The sequence below is a fragment of the Physcomitrium patens genome, chromosome 15, assembly GCF_059467195.1.
Source record: "Physcomitrium patens ecotype Gransden chromosome 15, ASM5946719v1, whole genome shotgun sequence".
Classification (NCBI taxonomy): domain Eukaryota; kingdom Viridiplantae; phylum Streptophyta; class Bryopsida; order Funariales; family Funariaceae; genus Physcomitrium; species Physcomitrium patens.
In genome coordinates, this window is record NC_143424.1 from 2,361,282 (window position 1) to 2,387,189 (window position 25,908).

At 29.9% G+C, this 25,908-nt stretch overlaps 2 protein-coding genes and 1 long non-coding RNA gene across 4 annotated transcripts; all 3 read right to left on the bottom strand.

Annotated features, from left to right (window-relative positions):
- Positions 1–471: 471 nt before the first annotated feature.
- LOC112292301 (uncharacterized) lies at positions 472–3,230 on the bottom strand. 2 transcript variants are annotated; one of them, XM_090256200.1, is made up of 2 exons: positions 849–3,230; positions 472–705 (listed from the first exon to the last, which is right to left on the bottom strand). In XM_090256200.1, exon 1 carries the CDS (start codon positions 2,738–2,740, stop codon positions 1,283–1,285), a length of 1,458 nt encoding a protein of 485 aa, XP_090112326.1. In that variant the 5' UTR covers positions 2,741–3,230; the 3' UTR covers positions 472–705; positions 849–1,282. The 2 variants fall into 2 exon arrangements, with proteins under 2 accessions (XP_090112326.1, XP_024396402.1); XM_024540634.3 differs by having other exon boundaries at positions 844–3,230.
- Positions 3,231–4,102: 872 nt separating this feature from the next.
- Positions 4,103–5,558, bottom strand: LOC149987700 (uncharacterized). Its single transcript, XR_016506525.1, has 2 exons — positions 5,079–5,558; positions 4,103–4,855 (listed from the first exon to the last, which is right to left on the bottom strand). It is a non-coding gene; the product is annotated as an uncharacterized LOC149987700 (long non-coding RNA).
- A 5,539-nt stretch (positions 5,559–11,097) lies between these two features.
- On the bottom strand, positions 11,098–13,257 carry LOC112292523 (uncharacterized). Its single transcript, XM_024541090.3, has one exon. It carries the CDS (start codon positions 12,911–12,913, stop codon positions 11,852–11,854), a length of 1,062 nt encoding a protein of 353 aa, XP_024396858.1. The 5' UTR covers positions 12,914–13,257; the 3' UTR covers positions 11,098–11,851.
- Positions 13,258–25,908: the final 12,651 nt, after the last annotated feature.

Below are 25,908 nucleotides of genomic sequence, written 5' to 3' on the forward strand. Positions count from 1 at the left end.
CCTTAATGATTTTACAAGTATCGTTGTTGTATCAGCCGAATTTTGTCTCCATAATGAAGATAGGTGTGATACGATCTTGATATGCAACAAAAACTTGGTCTAACAAATGCAATAGTCAGATACAAGTACGCCTTGTATCTCGCTAGCTGAAAATCAGAGAGAGGAAATCAAGGAGATTCATAGTATCCAGCAGCCATTTTACACAAGCATCTCAAACAACCCCAAATTCTTATGAGCCACTTGACCAAAACTTATGACGCCAACTAAAAGTTACAGGAAAATGTTTTTTTGCATACCTCATATTTCACTGTGAAAGCATATACTGACAGGATCAACCAAGCTTTTTGTACAGGGAAGAAATTAAATAAATATATGCCTACAGTTGACACAAGCAACACCTGAGTTGCCGAAGAAGTAGACTCATCATACATAGGACAACTCATAAAATCAGGTGATGACTGCATCATACGGTAAGGTGCCAATAGTGAATTATGAACGTATAATAATAAGGATAGGCCAGACCCTTGATAGTACAAATGACTCCCTAAGTTCTCAGAAAAGGGAGTCGTTTTACTTAAGCTATTTCCAACTATCATCGTACTTCCTTTACTTGTGGATCTACGAAGACTGATTTGGTGTGCATTCGGGTCCCAGCAGGTGGGTTACTCCCGGCAGTTCCTGGCCAAATCAATATGGTTCGATTTTCTGCGTTTCCCATTCACGTACAGAATCCTCAATTAAACAAATCTTAGAATCCTCAATAAAGAGAACTTAAACAAATCTTAGAATCCCAATTCCAAAATAAAGAAGGCATAGTCAAGAATTCAGCACATGAAATATTACCTCACCTACGTCACGAACAAGCTCTTTCCGGACTGCACTTCGGATAGTCCACGTGTAGCGAGATTGAGAGCGTAGGAAAGACCCAGTTTGTGTGTGTAAACAATATAAATTCGGTTAGAGATGTGCTCGTGACCGTTGAGATGTAACGCCCATCTAGTCGATCACTGCGGCAATTGATGAATCACGTGTAAGAGAGAAGCCACATGGATTCTAGCCCCACATAAATGTCATTGAGTGACACAATTATGCAACTCAGGTTACGATACGAGCAATGATGCCGTTGAGCTCCGCAGACGCGCGCATTCACACCTCAGTGAGTGAGAGCTGCCCTGAGCTTGAGAACTTATCGGGCTGCGGAGGGGTTTGAGGAGGAAGAAAGAAGCTTGGGAACCGAATTTTCAACAAGCGGGCGTTAGGCTGCATCAGAAGCCGTCGAAAGTTACTCGCGGATACCGCGGATCGGAGTTAGGAACTCGGAAAGCTGTTGTCGCAAAGCGTGAACACTTGCCTCCGCTGCGGCTAACTTTTGTTTCAGCTCTGCAGTATCATCAGGCGCCTCGGAGGCCGCCATTGAGAAGCCATTGTCCCCGCTGAGTCGACCGAATTCCGCAGGCATGCTGAAGCTTCTTGGGTACCAAGGATGCTGCTCGAGCCAAGAGTAATTGGATCCCCTCCACAAGGGTGGGCGAGGCCGGCTAGGCAACTGCTCTCCAGGCTCTCTGTGAGTCGTTCCTTCATTCGGCTTAATGTTTGACGAGGTCGATTGAAGGATATTCCAAATCCAGGAATTGTCCTCTGTATTATCGTAACATTGAGAAGCAGTGACGGCGGCACTTGACGCCAGAAACGCGTGCCTAGCAGCCTGTGAAATTGGTGGCAATTGGGCGGAGGAATCAGGACGAGTGATGAGCGATGCAGAGGATACTGGCAGCAAGATGTCAAACTTGGAAAAATCCACGCATCGTCGACCGTTCGGTGACCTGAACACCATCGTCTCGTGAGTGACATCTCGCCGAATGTCCTTAGGTAAGTACGAGTGGCGCGCTTGCAGCTTGCATGAAGTTGAGGCATCCACGCCCTCCAGTAACACAAGCAATTCACAATCCGCATCCTCCAATTCAGTAATATTCAACCCATACAACGGACTCGTACTCGTGATGGGATGCTTCACCGTGCAAGGCAACCCGAGAAACACCTGATTACCCCCTGTAATCGGCAACGACGTGAAATGAAACACTGTCTCGACGTCAGTACCCCCAAGTGTGTTATTGAACCCAATCAACAACCTCACATTCGCCTCGATAATCTGGTGCTTCCGAATATTGGCGATACGGAACGACAGCACGGGAACCCCATCTTCCTCGTGTATCGTGCAATACCGACTAAAGATTAACGTCTGCGCCCGCCGTGCAGGTTGTGAAAATCGAACATAAAACACACCTAGTAGCGAATACGCCACCAACAAGGTCGCCAGCGACTGGACCACCACCATAATGTTCGTGAGAATACAACTGGGGTCCGGCGTCAAGTCTCCGCCATACCCGATCGTCATGGACGTCTGCACGCTGAACCACAACGCATGGTCGAACGAGGTTACCCCTGGAATGCAGTTGTTGTTACGTGCATCATAGTAATAGGGCACACCGAATCCTACAAACAAGACAGTATAGTTCAACAACAAGATGGCAATGAACCGCGGCGTCGGCATGTTCACCAAAGTATGAAACAAGTCCCCCCAGTACAGGAACGTTTTCGGCAACCCCCTAGTCTCCACATTCAACTGCCCCATGTGATCCACCAACGGCAGCTTCTGCGACTTGCGCTGCTGCTGGCGCAGCAGCGATGTCTTCAACTGCGCCATTCTTCCCATCCTTCCTCCACTATCCTCGATACTCATCACTCACCATCCCCGTCTTCCTGGTCAGAGCCACCACCCAAAATGTTACCTGTTTCCATCTCCACCAAAATTGCTATGATGTTCAAATACATTTATGCACACACATGTGTACTCACATACATACATAAGGAAATAACTTATCACATGCCATCAGTACATGAATTTATATTGATACCTGAACTGTAGTAAGCATACAAAATTTGAATTTCTATACTGAACCCTAAATATTTCAAACAAAGTCTAACTGGCATGAGTTTCATTTTGCAGTTAGTATATTATTTCAAAAAACAAAAAAAAACATAACAAAACAAAAAAACAAAGTAATTTAGCATCTTAAACCAAACATGTATGACATTAACTCCCATTCTTGGACTTTCCAAGCAGTACTGATTGCTATAATTGTTCAATTGCATGCACAAGTAATCAATATTTATATTGCCCATATTGTTGTCTTGATTATTTATGCTTCACTGCTTAATCTTGTCTTTTGAAGAAATAAATTTATGGGCAAAATATCGCCTTAAAACAAAACTAAAAAAATAAATTTCTTCATTACTTAAAAAACACAAAGTATTAATTTGTAACAAAGTCATTGAAAAGTCAATTTTTAAGAAATAAATAAATTTATTAAAGGATACTATATTTTTGTTTATTTATTATTGTTTCACAAGATTACATATTAACATGTAAGTCACAAGCTATATTGTGCATATCTTTTGTTTTTTTTACCTTTTTTGTAAAGGATTCAATTGAAATCTAAATATATCAAAATTTTAAGATTTGGTTTTTTTATTGCTTTCTTTGCTAAACCACAATAAATATTTGAATAGATTATAATTCTTGATAATAATAATAATAATAATAATAATAATAATAAAATTTCACCAAAATTTATCAACAAATTAAGATCTTTGATTTTCCTTGTATTTTCTTTCTACTTGAGTATTAAAGATGCTCACTAAATCTAAATAAAGTTGGGACTTTTAAGGCATATTTCATTGCAAATGAATATTTGTAAATAAACAATTAAACAACTTATACAAACCTATCCTAAACCATAAGAAAGGATACTTTTGTATTGGACCAATTCTAAATCAAAATCACAAAAAATCAAATTCAATCACAATTTCAAGTATAAAATATGCTTTGTCCCAACTTTCAATACAAAGAAACTTTTTTTTTTTCCATAATAAACCTCTACTTTCCAAACAAGATGAGATTTTAATATATAGCTATTGTTTATCCATTAGTATGATCCACAAATCCATTAAATATCTCCATTCAAACAAAGCTTCGAAAATCACGAAATATAAATTATGATCACCATTTTTGACGATAGCAAGACAATACAACATGTTACAACTTGCAATGAGCATGTTTTGTTTGCGTTCATAGGGCGAAGTGGACCCAAATCCGTGGCACCTATTACCAGAACCCTAAAACTATGTTGCATGAAGGGAGGCGAGCGCTTCAATTTTATATTGGAGAGACGATCTTTGCCTTGATCGTACACGACGGAAATCTCACTAGATCTGTAATCTGTGCTTTCGAGACATTGTGCATGAAGAAATCGCCGCCTCTTGCTTCTTTTATGGCGTTGTGATGAGGTTTGAATCCTTCAGAAAACGAGAAGAAATTTAAGTGGAATCGAACAGGATCTTTCGATTTCTATTCTCGGCCGTGGCTTCGAGTTTTGTCTCACCCCATTAACGAGAAGTGCAACAAAATTCGGGTCCACGTTATTTTAAAACTCTCTATCATGAATGCGCGTGTAGGTTTATTGTAAGCGGCATGGAACGGGAACGGTCGCAGAACGAAATGCAGGGTTTGAATGACTTAGTTCTGCGCAGGAACCGAGTGGTGATCCACATCGTTTGAATGAAGCACAAGGCGAATCCGGGATGCTGGTGGTCTGTAATTCAGGGAGTTCCAGAGACCATGCGGCGCAGTTCCGTCGATTAGGGGACGCGATCGCCGCGCATACTTTTGCGTCACGTGTGGAATTATGGTAGGATCGGGAACAAGTGTGTGCATGGACGCTCCAGATCCTTCCTTCTGAAAAAAATAATTCATTTGTAATAGCGAACGATTGCCCGTTTCGGCGGTCCACAGCAACTACAAGCAACACGCGGTATTTTGTCAGTACTTGTGAAACTTGTAATACGGTGTTTCAGCATCATGAGCTCAGCCACGACACTCAATTTCTTAGCAATTCAATCAGAATTTGTTTCCACGATCGTTTATAATTTCCTCACATCAGCGATATCATTAAAATAAAAACATGGAACTTATTCTATATTCCACAATATCATCACGATGTAATTTTACTGTATCTGACCAACATCTCGTGCATTTTCTCGTGCAATTCAGAGCCCGATCCTTCGCTTGCTCGAACTATTGTGCAAATTTATTTCACGAGTCGCTTCCGATAAGATTCGAGCATTGACTGAACACAACCACCACGGACCACTTTGCCAACCTACTCTCCCAAAACCCTAATAAACAAAACCTAAAGAAATAAAGAAATAAAAAACAATAAACACTCAATTTAAACATCTTTGTAGACAATCTCATTTTGAAAAAGTGTTTTATGAGATACATGGAGTTGGGTAAAGGATATCAATTTTAGTGGAAGTGAATGTTGTGATTCAAGGCTTTAAAAATAATAAAATTATTTGGAGTACATGTTGTATAGAGTGTGGATTAGAATCTCTCAAATGCTAGTGTAATGAGGATTATACCAATGTATTTATATATAGGGTATGGTTAATGCCACCACAATTTTGATATTGCCATCACAATCTCTTATCCATGCTATTTTTATTCAAAACATTTTAAACCAATCAAACTTACTTTGTTTGATATCTTTTAAACTATTTGAATAATCTTTTCAATTAGAATAGAAAGAACTAAAGAAATATGTCAAGTAGGTGGTGGAATGTAATAGCAATAACAAAAATTGTGGTGATACCAATAATATATATATATATATATATATAAACATATCTTATATATATGTCTTAGATGTATCTAATTGGTGGATCCACAATGAAGAAGTTTTTCTTAATGATTGCTAAATAACTAAAAAAAATTGGATGCATTTATTAAGATTTGAGAATATTCTGATAAATTTTAGATGCTTTTTGTTTAAGATTCTTTTATAGAAATAATAAGAAAAAAATTCAATAACTTTTTTGTTATTTTTTATTATAAATATAAAAAGAATACTTTTGGTCACAATTTATATCCATATAGAGTTTGATTTAAAACTTGAGGCATCATTTGTAAATAGTTTATAGTTATAGATAATTGATGACAGAAAGAAACTAGAACAATGTATATTAAACATAGATTAAATGTATATGAATAATTAATCAAACACCATTATAAAAACCAACAAATAGTATTATACTAATTGGAAAAATTTGTTAAAAATTAATTATTTATTACTATTAGTGTGTAAAACTCTAATATAGAAATATATTGGAATATAATTGGTGCAATGAATGTCAGTATGCAACCAATTGGATATAAACATGCAACTGAAATTATTTATTAAAACTTAAACATTAAAAGGATTGCTGAGGATATAAAAATAGTTGAGAATGAAGATAATTCAATTGTTAAAATATTTTAAATTTTAATAAGAGATCTCATTAAATATTTTTAGATATTGAATAAGCTGATGTGCAATCATACCAAAAAAAAAGAAGTTAGAAGATTCACGACATTTGTATAGACTGTTAAAAAAAAGAAATATAAAAATGTATATTTCAAATATCAACACATAAAATGATTTTTTATTAAAAAAAATGTTAAGAAATTCTGACAATAACCTGAATCAGTAAAATCAATAAAATAAGCTAATAATCAATTCTACCAAAAAAATCTGATATTTAAAGATTTTATATGTATATATATATATATATATATATATATATGTATGTGTGTGTGTGTGTGTGTGTGTATAAAATAAATTTAACAAATTAATTGAAATAAACTATTGTAAAAATATGATTTGAATTTTGTTAAGGAAAAAAAATGTGTCAGTTTGTTAAAATAACTGATGCACGTACTAATATATAAGTTCAATTAGTGAAGAAAAGGAGTAAAAGCATTTAAAATACTATATAATATGTAATATAGTATTATAAATTTTAAGTAGATGAGTACCAAAGTAATTAGAGAACTTATAATACAATAGGAATACAAAGATGTAATTTGGTTAATAAAAAAGTGGGTCTGATATCTTGAAGGTTGTCTAAAAATTTGACTATAGGATTTAGAAAAAAATTAATTTCTTCTAAAAGTACACTATTTTATTAGTAAAAAATATTGAAAGTTGTTTAATAAAAAGTGTCACTATTTTTAAATATTACATAATATTTAGTATTAGAAAAATTCTCTGATTTTTAAAAATTTATTGTACAAATTTTTTTTAAGTCAAAAATACTAAGAACTCAATTACTTCCAATGAAAATAAGCATAAGATAACTTGAATACACAAAAAAATCTTTAAAATATTTACCATAGTATAACAGTCAATTTTAATAGTTGTCCTGGTAAAAATATAAATAACTTTTATGCCAAATATAATGACACTAGTACAAAATATTTTAAGTATAATAAATATTTTAAGTTTAGTATTTGTTTTACTAATTTTGAAAGTCTAATCAAAATATAACACTATATTTAGCCTTTAATTTAATTAATTTAATTAAATCTTTTTACTAACATGTGTTTGATCTATTTTTAAATATTATTTTATTATAAATTTATTATTTAAAATATCTAATCAGTAACCATTGTAAAATAATAGAAAATATTAATATTCCATTAATTTTAATATATATATATATATATATATCTTTATATTTCTTTTTCTATCAAGAATTATTTAAATTCTATGTATAAATGATTTAATTTTAATTTCAATCCTAAAGAAAATCTAACCAACATTGATCATTTTGCTTAAAAGTGTGTAGCTTTGGAAGGGTGCCTAATTAAAAAAATCTATATTATATAGATATGAATGAAGAATTTTAAAAATATATTTTCCAATAGTTATAATATTAAGTTTATTTTAGTGTATATATATTTGTTTCTACTTTAGATGTTTTTTTGAGTCTTAATTTTATTTAAAATAGCAACTTTTGAAAAATATAAAATTATTGGTTGCATCTTATAATTCAATCAAATAACTTCTATCTTTACAAAGCATTCATATCATTTGAAAGATCTTTAATTATTTGTAATATCAATCCAATCTATTTTACATAAACTTTATATTACAAACTTATTATACCAACTCACTATTAAAGGTCTAATACATTATTATTTTATTCCTTAATGCTTATTATGTAGTGCCAATGTTTAACATATGTTATTTTATTCCAAAATTTTATTCCAAAATTTACTTTTGTAAAATGAATTTTTGTGTTTATAAATAAATACCTAAAGAACTTCATTATATCTTTATAAAGATTACAATATTTTTTATGTTACTTGCTTTAAAATTGAGTACAATAAAAATTGCAACCAACAAAGATTTCTTTAATTTCATCACTTATAATTTGCACAAATCTATATAAAATCATCTCTAATCAAATTTTTGGATGAAAGAGTTTGTGCCATGTAATTTGTCATTCACTAATGCTATATAACAATAGATTCAACTTGCATACACACACACACACACACAAATATATATATATATATATATATATTTTACAAATCTATCAAAGCAATCTATGATTTTTTTTTTATTTAACTTTCTATACAAGAAAATCTTTTACATCTAGATAATGCACACACACACATATATATATATATATATATATATATATTTATTACAATTCAGTCATACCAGTACTTTCAGTAGTAGTAAATATGAAAATAGATGCAAATATTTTACTAAAACCAACACATTCTACTTATGATTATCTTTTTGGATTGGATCCTTCTAAATCTCAAAGAACCTTATTCATTTTATCTGTTTTAAAGCAAAATATATACATGCAAAAAACAAATTACAATTTAGAGATGGATAATTTAATTTTTTGTATTCTATTGTGAATGAGTAAATCCATCCTTGTTATGTAGTTATTTTTATTTCTTTATTTATTTATACTTCTTTGGATTTGTATTTGGTTTTTTGGTTTTTTGTTTTTGTTTTTGTTTTTGTTTTTTAATAAAAAAATCAATAATCTTGATAGATTTAAAGTTTTAAAGAATAAGTGATTCCTTAAGACAAAGAATATAATCATGGCTGTTTTGGTTAAATTCAAGTAGCAGTAAATTGAATTAGATTATTTTTCTCATAATAAAAAATGTATAAAAAACATTAATGCTGGAAATTTATTTAATAAAAGACAAAAATAATTTTTATATTCTTTCCTTATGTTCTTTTTATGCAATAATTAAATGTACAATTATTTTTCTAATAGATTTTTTTTTCTTAAAGATTATAAAATAATTATTTTAAATATCTAATAAAAAATGCAAAGATACCTATATAACAATTGTTTTTATTATAAACACCTCAAATAAATAAATAGCAAATGTGTTTTTATGTTATAATATATTGTAAGAAATATTTTAATAGCTACAACTAAAATCGAGATTTGATCAATAATACATTAAAGGTCCTTAAATAATAATGGCCATGAAAATTAGACATAAAATATCTTGGATTGATATAATGTATTTTTAGCAAGTCATTAGTTTAACAATAATGAATAGAAAGATTTTTTTAATGCAGAAGACTTAAATGTAAATATAATTATTGAGTTCCTTTCTAAAGTATCTCTACGTAGTTAAACATAAATGCTTGTATAAGTTAAGTTTTAAAAGAATATATATATATATATATATATATATTTATTGATGCTTGTAAATTGAAAGGTATAGAATGAACAAGTTCTCAAGTATTCAATTATATATATATATATATATATATATATATATATCTACATACTAATTATGTTTGTTTTGTTTTGTTTTGTTTTTTTTCTAGTATTCATTTACATTAATGCAAGATTTTAACTTAATTGTAATTCACTGTTTTTAAACATATAGTTTCTAATGATTTTGCATCTCATAATCATTGTTACAAATATGTTTCAAATTGTAATAAAATTAATTATTTTTAGGGGTTCTACTTTTGAGATTGAAAATATTAAATAAATGATGCAGCATACAGCTTGCCAAAACAACAATGACATTACTGTGTTAGTTTTAAAATTAGATGAAGTGATACAAAATTGTAATAGAAATTTTTGAGTTTTAATGTAACCACCATTTGTAATTTTGGATTTTTCAAAGTAATTATTGATTCTTTATTTTTATAATTAAAAAACGAATAAAAAGAGTAAGAAGAAAGCACAAGTATTTAATTTTGAATTGTAAAATATTTTAAATGTCATACAATTTAGTAGGATTTCGTGGAAGATTTGTTTTGTTTTTGTTTTGTTTTGTATGATTTTTTTTTTTTTTTTTTTTTTTTTTTTGAGTTAACTATAAATTTGATAATGAATGCAGATAAGTTTGGAAATGAGACTCAAACTAAAATGTTCAGATTTGACGTCGAGCTTGTCATAAAAGCAGACATTTTTACTTTGCGTAGTAGGAAACCCATCTACACAAAAACCCTAACAACAACCAAAGTGTTTAATGAAAAGAGGCAACAGTCATTAGCAACATAGTTAATATATTATAATTCTAACAATGCATTTTTTTCACCGTCTTTTTTTGGATCATTCTATGAGCACACATGCAACATTATCAAACAATGAGTTTCTTAAAATGTTACCATGTGAACATAGATCAACTGTGACAATAAGAGCACGCTTCAAAGGAGGTACATGACAGCGTCTGAGAGATTCTCAACAACTGCCGTCAGCCATTCCGTAGAACATGCGGATAATAGATAAAGTTTAACGAAATTAGGAAAATTCAGAGCCATACAATCTACTCGAAATACTACACTGAGTTACAGTTGATGCCACAATCATTAAGAATATGAATACCAGGAACAGGCAAATGGCAGTACCAAAGCTGCAATTTCGGTGCCACTCGTATTGATGAAAGTGAAGTTGTCAATTCGAAACGTGGTAACTGCAGAGGATCAAGCCACAATTACAATGGCATGGTGGCTGCGTCCGTACTTTCAGAATCTGTAAGCTCACACATGATCATAAAGACAAAGCTACGAAATAGGCAATCGTTTCTGCAACCACTGAGCATTGCAAACCTAATCAACCATTCTTCAAGATACCCACAGGAAAATACTATCAGACTGAATGAGATTGACTTGTGCAGTGAGAGAAAATATCAACATGAACAGAAAGGGGAAAGAATGGGGAAAAATACTAATGTTTTGCATTTCATCACTACGCTACGAAAATTGTAAATATTGTACAACTCGGCTATGGTTATGACTATTCCTATTATCTACGTCTTAAGTAAAAGACACCTCAACGATACACGAAAAGGGTGCGATCCCGAGGAAGTGCTCGTCGCCAAGCATCATTCCCTAGCGGCCATTACACTTCCAAAATCCATCTTGTTAGGAAATTTATAACCAGAGATTCTGCTGCTCCAGTAATACTGGTACAGTTGCCAAACCCAGTCGCCCAGCCAGCACGAGAAGTCGTTGAGGAATCCTCAGGTACAATGTCCACCGCTCTCAGAAAAAAGAAATCCTCTGAAGAGCTAGAGACCGCTTAGCATCAAAGAGCCTTTGCGCCGTGGAGGTGATGCAGCTTGGACTCTTCAACATCAGAACCTGGAGTCCACATATTTACTAACTGTATCCGTTCGTAAAATTTGAGATCGCATACTAATTGCCTTTAGGGAGGGTGGAGAAGCGAAACAGGTAGAAAGGGAAATTTACTGTTGAAAGCGCTTGAACAGCCTCCGGCCATGAAGCCCAAGTTTAATGAGGTCCCCATTATGGGAAACTCCATAGTAAACGGAAGGATATGTACAAACTCCCCAAGTCGGTGTACTCTCAATTCTCACAACCGTAGGAGCCCCACACTGCATGTTGAATATTGTAGGTGTAATTACAGCACCATGTTACGTCGTACCACCAAAAACCCATCCGTCTCCTCAAGCGCCCAAAAGTTTCCTCACGCCAGCCTTCTGCTCACTGCTCAGTCTATTTGGAAAAGTGATGTCGAACTTGATTCGCAAATTTCCTTTCCTTCCCGGTTCCTTAGCTACCGGCATTCCCTCCTTTGACAGCACCTTCTCATAACCAGGATGGATAACGTCAGAAACGCTCACATTCAGCGCTCTGCCATCTAGAGTAGAGATGGAGAAACTGCATCCTGTCAGGGCCTCCACAAGTGATACCTTCTTGGTCATTGTTAGGTCATTGCCATCGCGTTTAAAAGTATCGTGAGGCTTCTCATCAATTACAAACACCAAGTCTGCAGGAGTCACTCCCAATTTCTCGTTACCCTTCTCGGGAAAAGTGATCTTGGTTCCTTTTTTCCAACCAGGCTTGATATCTATAGTCAAAATCTCCTCTATAGGCATGGTCTTGCCACTGGCATCGGCAATCATCCTGGAGATCTTCATCTTTCGGGTGGATCCCTTGTAAATCTCTTCTAAACTACAGAGAAGCTTGTTCTCCACAGCGGGGGCTTTTCGTGCCTGGGAGGTAGTGTCACCGAAAGACCGGAAGCCCTGTGCTCCATCTGTCGTCCGGAACATAGTCTCTGGACCACCAAAACCACCAAACATGCCATCTCCAAACGGACCTCCTCTGCCCGTTCTACCACCACCCATACCTCCCATGCTGCCCATCCCTCCAAACGGGCTAGCATTACCAAAAAATTCCGCGAATATATCCTCAGCATTTCTTGGATTGAACCTAAACGAATGAGCCGTCCCTCCGTTGCCAAACCCATACGAAGCACCACCAGGAGGCGGCATGCCGCCTTTCAGCCCCTCCTCTCCCGCTTGGTCATAAATTTGCCGCTTCTGCGGATCGCTCAACACTTCATACGCTTCCGAGATCTGCTTAAACTTCGCCTCCGCCTCCTTCTTATTGTTCGGATTCTTATCCGGATGCCATTTCATCGCCAACTTCCGGTACGCTTTCTTCAAATCATCCTCTGTCGCCGTCTTCGGCACCTTCAACACGCTATAGTAATCAACTCCCATCTCGTCACCACCACCACCACCTCTCACCTCTTCTCTCTTCCTCTTCCTCCCACTCCCTCCTCTCCCCTTCGTCGAGTACGCCACCCTCACCAACCTCAAAAACCTCACAATTCACTCACAACACCGCGATCAATTCTCACAACCACCTCAACTAATAATCCTTCACCTTCTCACGTAACAACAAACGCTTGATAACATCAAACCCGCGCACTACTCACTCAAACTACCACAAACTCCGTCGCCGAAGGGAATTGAATACATATACTGAAGCAAGCGAAGCGAGCGAGAGAGAGAGAGAAAGCGAGAGATTCGAGAGACGTCGAGAATTGGAATACGCAACCAACGCCTTCTTCTTAGAATTCACAATTAGACGCCTCTAGAACCTTCACGTCTGTTCCTTTCGCTTCCGTACCCTGTGTTCCCTTCGTTCTCATTGTTCTCATCGCCAGTGGAGCTCCTCCACCCTTTTGTTCGAGGACTACGTTCCCCACGCGTTCACATCACTTCGCGTTCCAGGTCCTTCTTGTCCGAGTGTGCCAAGTGTAGGACGGCAGTCAACTTACAGTTCTCATCAGTGAACTCGACACCGCTCTGGTAATTAACTACATTACAAAAGGGGGGTCGCATGCGGGAACCGGGTCTCGGGGGGGGGGGGGGGGGGGGGGGGGGGGGGGGTCGTATCGGAAGCTGACCCGGCGTGGGGGGTCGCTCTGGATTGTGCCGAGATGTCCAAGTGGCGGGAATTTGGGATCCACGAGGCGCCACGTAAATCGTGACGTGTCAATGTTGGGGATTTGGATGAGGATGTGAAGGGTGCTTGTATGTGATATGGATGCAAGTCATCCATTTGACGGGTCAAATGGTTCCTGGGTCGCCAAGTGTGGGGCTAAGTAGTCGATGGCCAATTCGTAACAATATTAGTTCTCGTTTACAGTAAGTTGTGTGGTGATTGGGAACGTGTATGGGAACATGGGAACATGGGAACGTGGGATACTTGTCCATGGCCGGCTCTGGTAAGTTATGCTATTGAAAATTGTTTTTAGGGCTAATTAAAAATAAATGAAAGGGTGTAAGTGGTCGACTGGCGTTTTTCCAGGTGTCGTACATTAGGTGGCTGAATTCCTTTGTGGGATTAGAGTTCTCAGGCTCGAGTGTGTAGTGGGAACAAGGTGCTAAATTTCTCCCTTGTCTGGGGGGGACAAGGTGCCCACGTATTTATATGTAAGATGATTCGTAATTTAAATAATAATAATAATAATTTTGAAGGATGTTACGTTTTTAATAAAATAATATTATTTTGGTATAGAGATATATGATTTTATCTTACGATTTCTAGGAGGTAATTCTTTTACAATAAAATATTTCAAAAAAAAAAACTGTAGAAATTATTACATTGGATGTGCATTTGTTTACAAGTAACTTTTGAGCAATTCAATCTAATTTTTATTATCCTATTTATAAAAAAAAAAAACTAAACATACTGATAACATGGATTGTTAGAAATAGGGTTGTTGAGAAAAATACGTTTTAAAAGGAATATAATTAACTCTATTTTAGAATCGTTGAGTAAGACTTGTTGCCAAATTAAAAATTATGAAGTAGTGTGATATGGAGACAAAAACACATTATGAATATATTTTAATGAACCGATCAATTCATCAAATATGATAGGTAGGTAATCTATACCTCATTGATTGAGAATATATATATATATATATATATACATACATATATGTTAGACTTATGGGGTTTGTAAAAGTAATAGAGTAGTAGCTAGATATAAGTACATCATTGATTGGAAATCTTATCATATGTTGATTAGATTCAGCCATGATTATTGTAAGTTTGAAATAACATGTTTGTAGGTTTGATAAAGCCACTTTGATGTATAACATCAGATTATAAGTAAAAGATGTTGCTTGGCAGATTTTATCTCATTTTTTATGTATATATCTTGATGTGATTTTGTTCAAAAAAAAAAATTAAAAATACAAAATCTTGGATACTTTCTTTGAAATATCAGGAAAAAAGAAATTACACTCTATATATATATATATATATATATGAAAACAAATAGAGGGAAAAAAAAAGTGTGTGTATATACTTATATACAAGAAAAAAGAGTGATGATATACATTTTTAGATAATCTCTAAAATGTCACTTTATTGCAATTGAAGAGATATTTCATTCAGCCACAATATGAATAAAGTAGGTTCAAGTTATTGTATGATTGAGTGTCAAACCAATGCAAAAAGTAAAAACTTGTTCAAATAGGGTAAGTTTGGTGATATAAGCACAAAAATATTGTATTTGTAATCCTTTTAACATATTTGTATGTAGTTTATTTTTTATATTTCTAACATTTTAAACACATAGATTAAAGTTATAACACAAAATCAAAAGAATCCTTTGAATGTGTAAATTTAAATATATTTATTCAAGTACCAATGAAATTTTAATTTTTCATTCAGCTAATCATACAAATTATATTAAAATTAACCTAATAATTTATTTTTTTAGAAATTTTTATAAAACAATTTCTTATAAAACTTAATAAAATTGTGATTCAAAAAAGTTTAAAAATTAAATTACAAATATTTTTATTTGATTGGATACCTAAATATTAACTTAAAAAATAAAAATCAAATATTTATATTTTTATATATATTTACAATTAAATAATATTTTTGTAATTTTTTACTAATAATAATAATATTTATTAATTATTATAAATATTTATATAATTAATTTTATCTTTACTTCTTAAAAACATAATTTAATACTTATATTCTTCTACTAACTTGTTTATACTTCAATTTATACAACTGAAAAAAAATATAAATTTATCATATTATATTTGAAAATTATATATATATTTAAGTCTACATTGCTAGTTGTATATCTATCAAATTTTCATCAATTTTTAAAGGAGGTAAATTTTATTCTTTTCAATTTTATTTCGTTTTTTTAACAAAAATTTTATTTTATTTTTACATGTAGAAAAATTAATATATTACTTATTGTAAGAGGAAGATGTTTTATTGAATTGTTTTGCAAATACCTCTATGTTTTTTTATGATGGATTCAAAGTACTATCAATTTTAAAAAATAGTCATTTTTTACAAAAAATATCAATTATTTTTTTAACAAATTTTTACACTTATTTTATTATTTTATTATATAAATAAATTTTATTAGTACTATATTTAAAAATCAAATAATAATTTTATAAAAGATTGTTTGAAGTTTTATAGTATTGCATAAATGCACCAACAATATTTAAAATATTTCAATTATTAATTTTATTTCTAAAGTTTTTTTCAAAAAAATCAATATAAAATCATAGAATTATTTTACTTTTAAATCATCCTATTACTCTAAGTCTTTTAATACAATCATTTTGTATATAATATATATATATATATATATATATATATATAATATTATATTTATTACATATTATATATATATATATATATATATATAATTATTTTAAATCATTATATTTTTGAATATTTTTACTTATTATGCATATGCAATATAAAATAGAATAACCTTTCTAGAGGACTTTATATTGAAGTTATAAACATTTGTTATCACAATAAAAGTAGCAATGTTCCAAAATAATGTCCACTTCATACTTTTATCGAACATCAATTATAATTGGTAGTAGTAGTAGTTAGTATTGATCCAAAAAGTATCTTAATTTATTATAAAATTTCTTGAATTATAAATTATAGAAGATCAGATGGACTCAAATTTGTGGCAAAAGCTCGACATAATATGCAATATTAGAAATCAATACAAAAATACAAAAAAGTCTAAACCACTAATGTGTCAACTTATGGACTTGGGTTGATGTAACAAGTAGAAAATTGGCATTGGAGAGTATTACATAATTATCCTTCAAAAAAATCTAATATTGCAAATAGTTATCCACATATTGCTTCTATGGATTTCATTTGGTAAAGAAGCAATGTCTTGCCTCTTGCAAGGCTATTGTAAGTTGTTATATAAATTCCTCCATTATCAAGTTATTGGTGTCGATGAAATAATAGTGATTTATGGGCATAATCAAATGTTAATTGATGTTAAAGGAAGAATGATGAATAACTCATACTTGCTTGAATACTATTATTGTAAGCAAACTCCAAGAACGTCAAATATTCATTACATTGATTATAGTGAATTGTAAAATAATGTTGTAGCATATCTTCTAAGGTCAAATTTGCACGCTCTATTTGTCTATCTATATGAAGATGGAAGGCTATTGATATGACAAGTTGTATGTCCAATAGCTTGAAAAAAGCCTGCTAAAAATTCTTTGTGAAGTACAAATTTTGATTTGAAATGATGACACAAGATAATCCATCATAACAAAAGATAGTGTTAAAGAAGATCCATGCAAGTATTGGGGCATTAATATTAGAGTGTACCATAGCCAAATATAATTGTTTCAAGAATTGATTCATAAAGACAACAACCATGATATGATTGTAGTGTGTCTACAATAAATACATAACGAGATCCATAATCACCTACTTTCATTGTACTATAGATAATAGAATTGGTTGCAATAGCTGAAGAGATGCCATATTGCATGCTTTGTTATATTAACATGATTTGCAAGAACACATGAAAGCTTGAACATCACAATCTAAATCTACTCAAAATCATATCCTTGAAATTTATTCTAAAATATTTTCATGCCTTAGATGACTAAATATTGGAATATTTTTATCTTTCTTGAAGTATAGTTCTATGTGGAAGGAGGCATCTTGATCAGGTGGCACACCATTAGATAAGTTTATTAGAAAAAAATCTTTATATTTATGTATGAATTCCTTTGCCCATTCTACTCCTTTGATTATATTTTCCACTACTAAAGTAAGATTTGGAACCACCACAAATATCAATTGTTAATGCTATATTTGCTTCTTTACAAAGCTTGTTCCTACAAGTAAGCCTTTAATCACATATTATTTTGCTATCTCACTCAAACAATCTGTGGTACAAAGAATCACTTTGCATCTACCATCTTTAAAGAAGATTATCCTTGCTAGCTAATCAACTTGTTGATTTTTCACCTTTCAACTTTGTTACCTTGAATTTTTTTTTTAAGGCACAGGTATCACTTAACTTCAAGGTTTCTTCTTCACATGTCTTACTAAATATGCTCTTTTGATCATCTATTAGATATATATTTATTTTTTAATTACCTTGATTTTAATCTCAAATCAGTTAATTATTAAGATATAATATTTTATAAAGTTTCAAACCACAAGCATTTGATATGGTTGTCCTCTTAGATGACTTGTTAAACACACTAGTCAACATTTTTGATAGTTGTCTAAGGCCATGTTGTTTGTCTTTGAAAGACAATAATTATCCCTAGTATTGGTCCTTAATGCCTTTATTGAAGTGCTTCTATAATATGTTGTTTGTCCCATCATTTAAATAATTCCAAAAATAATTCCCAATGCCTTCTATCTCAAGCTTTTTATGTCGGATTTACCAAATATATTATATTATGTACATTCTTACTTGAGAATGCACTGAGTACCTAGCTATAGAAGGTAACAATATAACAACAATTCTACCAAGTTTAATAGAGCCTTAAGTAAACTTCAAGTAATTTCTAAGAATTCAATCAAACTTTAATCTATTGAAATATATTTAAAAAAATTCACAAAATAAATACGAAGAATCTTTAAAAAATACCAAAAATAAAAAATATTATGTAATTTTAATTGAAATCTTAATTGAATTTTAATAAAATTCTAGATAATAAAATTTAATTTAAAAGAAATCCTAATTTAACCTTAATCAAATCATAGGTCAAATCCTAATGAATTTCTAAATCTTAGGCAAATTCAAGAAAAATTCTAAACCAAATCTTAAGCAAATCCTAATCTTAACCAAATTCTAGATCAAATCCTAAACCAAATCTTAATCAAATTTTAGATCTTAAACAAACTCTTATATAATCTTAATTGAAATCTTAATTGAATATTAATCAAATCCTAATCAAACCCTAGAATCTTAAATAAATCTTATAACAAAATGAAACTTTAAGAATTAATGATTAAATCATTGATATCAATTCTAAATTTGCACACTTCTTAATGTCTGAGTAAGGAATAAATATAAGAAAGATGAAATCAATCATAGTTAATAATTAAAAAAATATAAGATAATCTAATTAGATGTTAAGCAGCCTCGTATTCCAATCTGAATGCTGAACTTTTAGTGCCAATATCTCTTTCTTGAATCATTGAATTGCTCTCAAATTTCATCTAAAATATTGAAAATCAAGTCCAGTATCCACTCAAATATTTTTTACTTCAATCCAATTGACAAATCACTAAAGATCTTAAAAATACTCACTAACCTTCAAACTGTAATTTTTTAGACCTCAGTCTACAAAAACCTATACTCACTTTGATCTAACTTGTCAATTGATATTAAAATTTGCATACACTTTCAAAACTAGCACACCAACATACTATCCAAAATTCACTTACATATACACCACAAAGCTCAAGAAACCTTCAAATTCATAAATATATTTTTATTTCTCAAAATCTAAATCAATAAAAAAAATATTACTAACTTTGAAAATCCTTCGAAAATTTAATATTGATTCAATTGATATAAAACCAATGTCCAAAAATATTTCTTCCAATTTGCTCTCAAATCTCACTTTTCAATCTACCAAATAACCATAGAGTTACCATAGGTACAAAGTTTTATGTCTCAAGGTCTAATTTTAATCTAGATTGACAAGTAGACCTCTCACAATTTCAATTATTGGTTTTTTGAGGTAAATTTTACAACAATATATTTTTTTATTTTTTTCCAAATATGCTCATATTATTTAATTTTTGAATTTTTTTTCCTTATTTATGGTCCTACAATATAAATAGAAGCCTAATTTACAAAAAGGCAGCATTAGCACCCTTTAATTTTACTATCTTTCAACTATTATCTATATTTCTAAGATAATTTGCTATAATATTTTAAAATAAGTTCTTTTATAATATAATATTTTCTCCTCTCTTTCATTCATTAGTTGTATTATATCATGACACCATATTGATCTTTTGTTATTTTTGAGCTTCTTTAAGTTGTACCATCATTAATATATGTAGCTCAACACATGATTTGTCAAATCTTTTATTGGAAGTTTATCAACTTTTAAAAAAATCAAACATATTAAGTCATGGATGATAACCATAATTGATAAAGAAAGGTGTTTGTTAATTAGAAAAATGTACCATGTTATTATAAGAAAATTTTATCACTAGCAAAAAAGATGTCTAAACATTTTATTGGTAGTTGATAATATACCACAAATATTGCTTTAAAACTTAAATCACTAGCTTTGTTTGTTCATCAATTTGAAGATAAAAAAACTTTAAATAGTTTTATATTTATCTTAAAATCTTAAAAAAGATTCTTTAAAATCTTGATACAAATTGAGTCTCTCTATCTGATATGATATCTTTTCATAATCTATGATAGTAATAGATATTGTCAAAGAAAAGCTTAGTTGTTTTTTTACTTATAATTTTTTTTATACATAATATAAAATAGGTCATTTTGATAATATAATCTACTACCACATATGTAAAAACATAAGAATTTGAGACTCAAAGTTCTATAATAAAATCTATAGAAATAAAAGATCATGGTTGTTTTGAAATAGGTAATTGCTATAGAAGTTCATAAGATTAATGACAAAGAATTTTTGATCTTAATCAAACATCACATGATTGATTAAAGTCTTTAATTTCCTTTTACATTTAAAAGCATTAAAAAATAATAAGGCATTCATATTATTGACACATAGAGATAAATAGTTGGAGCCATTTTTGAGAAGTTTTTAGAATTAAAATTAGGTTTGTGGTCTTTGTAGGATCCAACATAGAACATTCTAAAAAGACTTAGGGCAATTATTTAGGTACGACGTACTTTTAGAACCTTCTATATAAGATAATTATTTTAATAGAATCTATTATTAGAAATATTCTAAAAAGTTTTAAGATAGTTGGATAAAGTATAAATAAAACTAGTCAAGGCCATTTGGATATTTGGTCAATTATGGCTTTGATTCTTTTTTTTAAATTAAATTTATTTTATTTTTTTTAATTCTATTTATTTTTATTTATTTTATCTTTTATTTTTCTATTTTATTTAATTCTATTTAATTTTATTCTATTCTATTTTGTTCTATATTGTGATAGAATTTATATTTCCATAGATTAAAAAAGTTTTAGATCTTAGAGAGAATTTAATCTTATTTCATTGATATCAAAGCAAGTATTAATTTATTCTTTGGTAGTCTGTTAATAGCCATTGTCTAATTGGAAGTCAATTGTTGTGATTACATCGGGTACTATATTAAGACTAGCACAAGTTACTTTTAAGAAATCAATTAGAAAGAGAGAAGGCATTATGGTAGCAAATTTCTACAAAGAAATTAAAGCATGAGAGATATGGCAAACCATCCGAAATAGAAACTTAGATATAACACCTCCTAGATCAATTAATTACTCTATAAAGACAAATAGAAGCCTCTAAGGCAAGAGAATTGACATCTATTAGGTTCAAATTAAGTAAGCCTAATACATATTTTGAGACTTTAAGACAAGAAGTTGTATGCCAATTGCTCTTCAACATGTGACAATACTTCCAATTATGTGGATTAAAGACCATTGAAGGAATTATGTATGTAACTAATTATTTGAGAGATGTGGCAACTATTTGGAGGCAACATCGAATACAAAATTATATAGCTCAAGGTGGATTTTGTGATTGGAAGGAATTTGAGACCAAACTTAAGAGTCAATTTTCTCTCATCAATATAAAATAGTTAGGATGCAATTAATTGATTAATATTATACAATCCAAATCAATGCAAGATTATATCTCTCGATTTAAGTTTATAAGTCTTTAAATTGGTAATAATTTAAAAATAGAGATTATAGATCAATTTGTACAAGGATTGAAACTTATGATTTAGTAGAAGGTGGAGTTAACAAATCTACAAACATATAAGGAGGCAATTTGGTGTTTTAGATATATATTTATTATAATTATTATCTAGGTTATATGAATAGATAAAAATAGATAAAAGTAGATTGATTTCATAATATCTTTTAGAATAGGTTTCTAGAAGCTTCATAGATAGTGCTTTGACTTTATAAGTATTTGTAGTTGATTAATAGGTAAGAATCTTGGTCAAAAAATTATCCTCGTACCACACATGTTGATAACTTGGAAAATAAGTTAATTATATGGCATCTACATAAAAAACTTGCCTTGCAAGTTAAGATATTTATTATGCAAAGTCAACATGTTTTAGAGATCTTGTAGAATGTGGCTACATAACTCCTAGGTAGATAGTATACATAAAGGCAAGAATAAAGATTATTTCACTCTTGTCAACTCTTTTCTTGTTTTTAGTCTAATATGAAGAAGTATCTAGTTTTTATGTCTTTTAGCAACAACCATTTTAATTTCTTTTTAATACACATAGTTTCTTATTTCTATAATGCCACAATTCTTTAAAAAAGTTTCAGTTATTTATTTATTTTTAATAAATTCTTGTCCTTGATAAATTAATAAAAATATACTTATAATATTAGAGCTTTGTCTTTTTTTGATTAAAAGTAGATTATTTGTTTTTCTTGACAAGATTTAAGCTCATGAGAAGTTACAAATTATCCTCTTCTAAATTGATATTGTTTTTAATATTTTCTTTGTTCTCAAGTTCTTTCTTTTATTTGTCTTAAACAATATTAGATTTTTTTTTTCTAAATATTATTATGGCAAAGTTGGTTAAAATAAAGAATACAATAGCAAAAATAGAAAAATTATTAAAAGAGTCAATGCTTGTAATGCATCAATGTAATTTACTACCACAAAATAAAAACAAGAATAAAAAATAGTAGAATCATAGAGATAATTGGAGTTGCTTCAACATTTGCACCAAATCATGTCCATTTTTTTTTAATAAAATATGATTTAAATAATAAAGAATAAAGAATTGCCTTATCTAAAGAGTTTGATGGTATAAGATCAAATTTTTGAAAGTTTATCAATCAAGTATAACTGGCAATCGGACTTCATTTTCAAAGCTATTTAATTCTAGGATCACAAGTCAAATTTATTAGATAACTATTTTTCAGTTCTGTATTATGATAGTTTTCATTTTTTTTTGAATAAAATGATCTAATATTAGATAATTTAGAAGCTTTTTCAGAAAAATTTTGATCTATGTATAAAGAATATGATGCAATTCATGTTACAACAAACAAGATCCATATTTTGTAACAATAAAATTAATTTATAACATTGTATGTTTTACAATTTTGATAACTTGCGGTTGATATAAAATGGAATGATATACCACTCATTAGCTAATTTCTTTATAAATTACAATATGAAGTCAAAAAATTGATACTCAGTTTACTTGATCATCAAACCTTCAGTTAAGTAATTGATTTTGATATAAAATGTGATAATAATTTTTTTGAATTTTGGTATGAGAATCACATAAATAGGACTCAATGTTATTACAATTTAATGGAAATATCAACGCCTTTTTAACACATATCTTTGAAAGTAGAGGATATACAAATTAATATGATACATTTCAAACTTCTTATTCAGCAAGAAAAGACTTGTTGTCAAGAAGGACTATGTTTATATTATAAAAAATCAAAGCACATTATTCAACATTATTCAAAGAAATAATAAAATTATAAAATAAGAAGTATAATTATCAAAGAAGATAATATGTCAAAATAATAAGTTTATCTATTTATAATAGGAATTATGTAGATAGAACCTTTTACAATATCTAATGAAGGTCATATTTTTTCTTCAAAATCTTGTCTTTGTTTTTCAATAGATATAAGTTTAGGATCTAAATATCACAAAGCCTTTATCTTGATAGATTCAAGAGCCTTAGTTTTTTTTTAGATAAAAAGTTTGTTAAAAGATATTATATATTATTAATAAAGAAAAAAAAAAAAAAACTTGTTTATGTAGAAGTCATAGATGGCCGTTTATTGTCTTCTAAAGATTTTGTTTATAAGAAATTTCTTCTAAAAGTATTAAGTAATGGTAATAGTAATTTTATAATATTTAATATTATTAAATCTCTTCGTAATATAGTGATTTTTAATGTATTGTGATTAAAAAAGTATAATCCTTGAATAGATTGGATTTCTTATTTTTTAAATTTTTTGAAAGTATAATTAAGAATATATTTAATTGATTAAAAATTTATAAATTTAGTATAATCAAATCTATATTTATAGGTGCAAGAACTTTCTTGCATGTTAAAAAAGAAAGATCATCTTATGTCATTTATGCCACACTTAATTCTAATGGTAGAAAGATTTTAAATAGAATTTTTTAGCTAATATCAAGATTTTAAAGATGTATTTGAAAAAAATGAAAACACTTTTCTAAAATATTTTTCCTATGATTGTTGAATTGACCTTCAAAAAAGAACTTAGCTGCTATTTGGACCAATTTTTAGTTTAACATAAAATGAATTGGCTAAATTTAAAGACTATATTAAAGATAATATGGCCAAGAACTTCATACACCATTTCAAATCTCTAATAAAAGCTCCAATTTTATTTGTGAAAAAAAAATATTTTATTATAGATATGTGTTAATTATTGAGGACTCAATAAGATCACCATTAGTAACAACTATCCATTATCTTTGATATTTCGACTTCTTGATCAATTGAATCAAGCTAAGATCTATACAAAAATTGATCTACAAGGGGCATACAATCTAGTATATATCAAAGAAAGAGATAAATGGAAGATTGCATTCCAAACTAGATATGGACATTTTGAATATAATATCATGCCTTTTGGACTTACAAATGCACTAGCAACTTTTTAACATCTAATAAATAATGTCTTTCAAGAATTTTTGGACGATTTTATTATTTATTATCTAGATGATATCTTAATCTATTCTAAGAACATTAAAAAATATAAACTTCATGTTTGTTGTATCTTATAAAAATTAAGAGATATGAGATTCTATGCCAAGATAGAAAAAGTATGTATTTTATAATACTCAAGTCGATTTCTTAGGATACATCATTTCAAATGATAGACTTTTATTGGATCTTAAAAAATTTAAACTATTATGGATTAAAAGATTCTAAAAATGATAAGAAATGTCTAATGTTTTTTGAGATTTGTCAATTACTATCAAATCTTCATCAAAGAATTTTCTCAAGTTGCATGATAACTTATATTTTTACCATATAAAGACAAACTTCAATGGAATGAAGAAAAGGAAGCAATATTTGAAGCTTTAAAGAAAGTTTTTATTTCTACATAAATCTTGTATGATGTTGACTTTTTTTAGCTATTTTTTCTAGAAATAAATGCATCAAACTTTACTTTGGATACTATATTATCTTAAATAGAAAGACTTGATAAATTTCACTTAGTAGCTTTTTATTCCAAAAATATTTCAATAATCAAAATTAAATACAAGATCCATAACAAAAAGTTTTGATTTATTATAAGAATGGTGCTATTATCTAAAAAGTACTCTTAATCTAGTCACCATATATGTGCTCTTTAAGCTTGTCACAACTTTCTAAGGATAAGATATTTTGGATGCAATAAGACTTTGGAACTAATATTTAAAGATTTTTCATGGTCCTAAATATAAAAGGTGGTCAAAAAGTTTATACAATCATGTGATATTTATTTAAGATAAAAAACTCCTTATTATTGATCTTGCGGACTTCTTCAACCATTATCTATTTCAAAACAACCATGTCTTTTATTTCTATGGATTTTATCATGGACCTTTCAGTCTCAAGTTCTTATGACTCTATATTCATGATAGTAGATCGTTTCATGAAGATAGCATATTTTGCATCAAGTACAAAATCTATCACAAGTGAAGGAATAATCAAATATTTTATTAACAATATTTA

What these genes read in the sequence shown, in the direction of transcription:
- LOC112292523 (XM_024541090.3), bottom strand. Translation starts at nt 12,913, where the DNA reads ATGGGAGTTGATTACTATAGCGTGTTGAAGGTGCCGAAGACGGCGACA.
- LOC112292301 (XM_090256200.1), bottom strand. Translation starts at nt 2,740, where the DNA reads ATGAGTATCGAGGATAGTGGAGGAAGGATGGGAAGAATGGCGCAGTTG.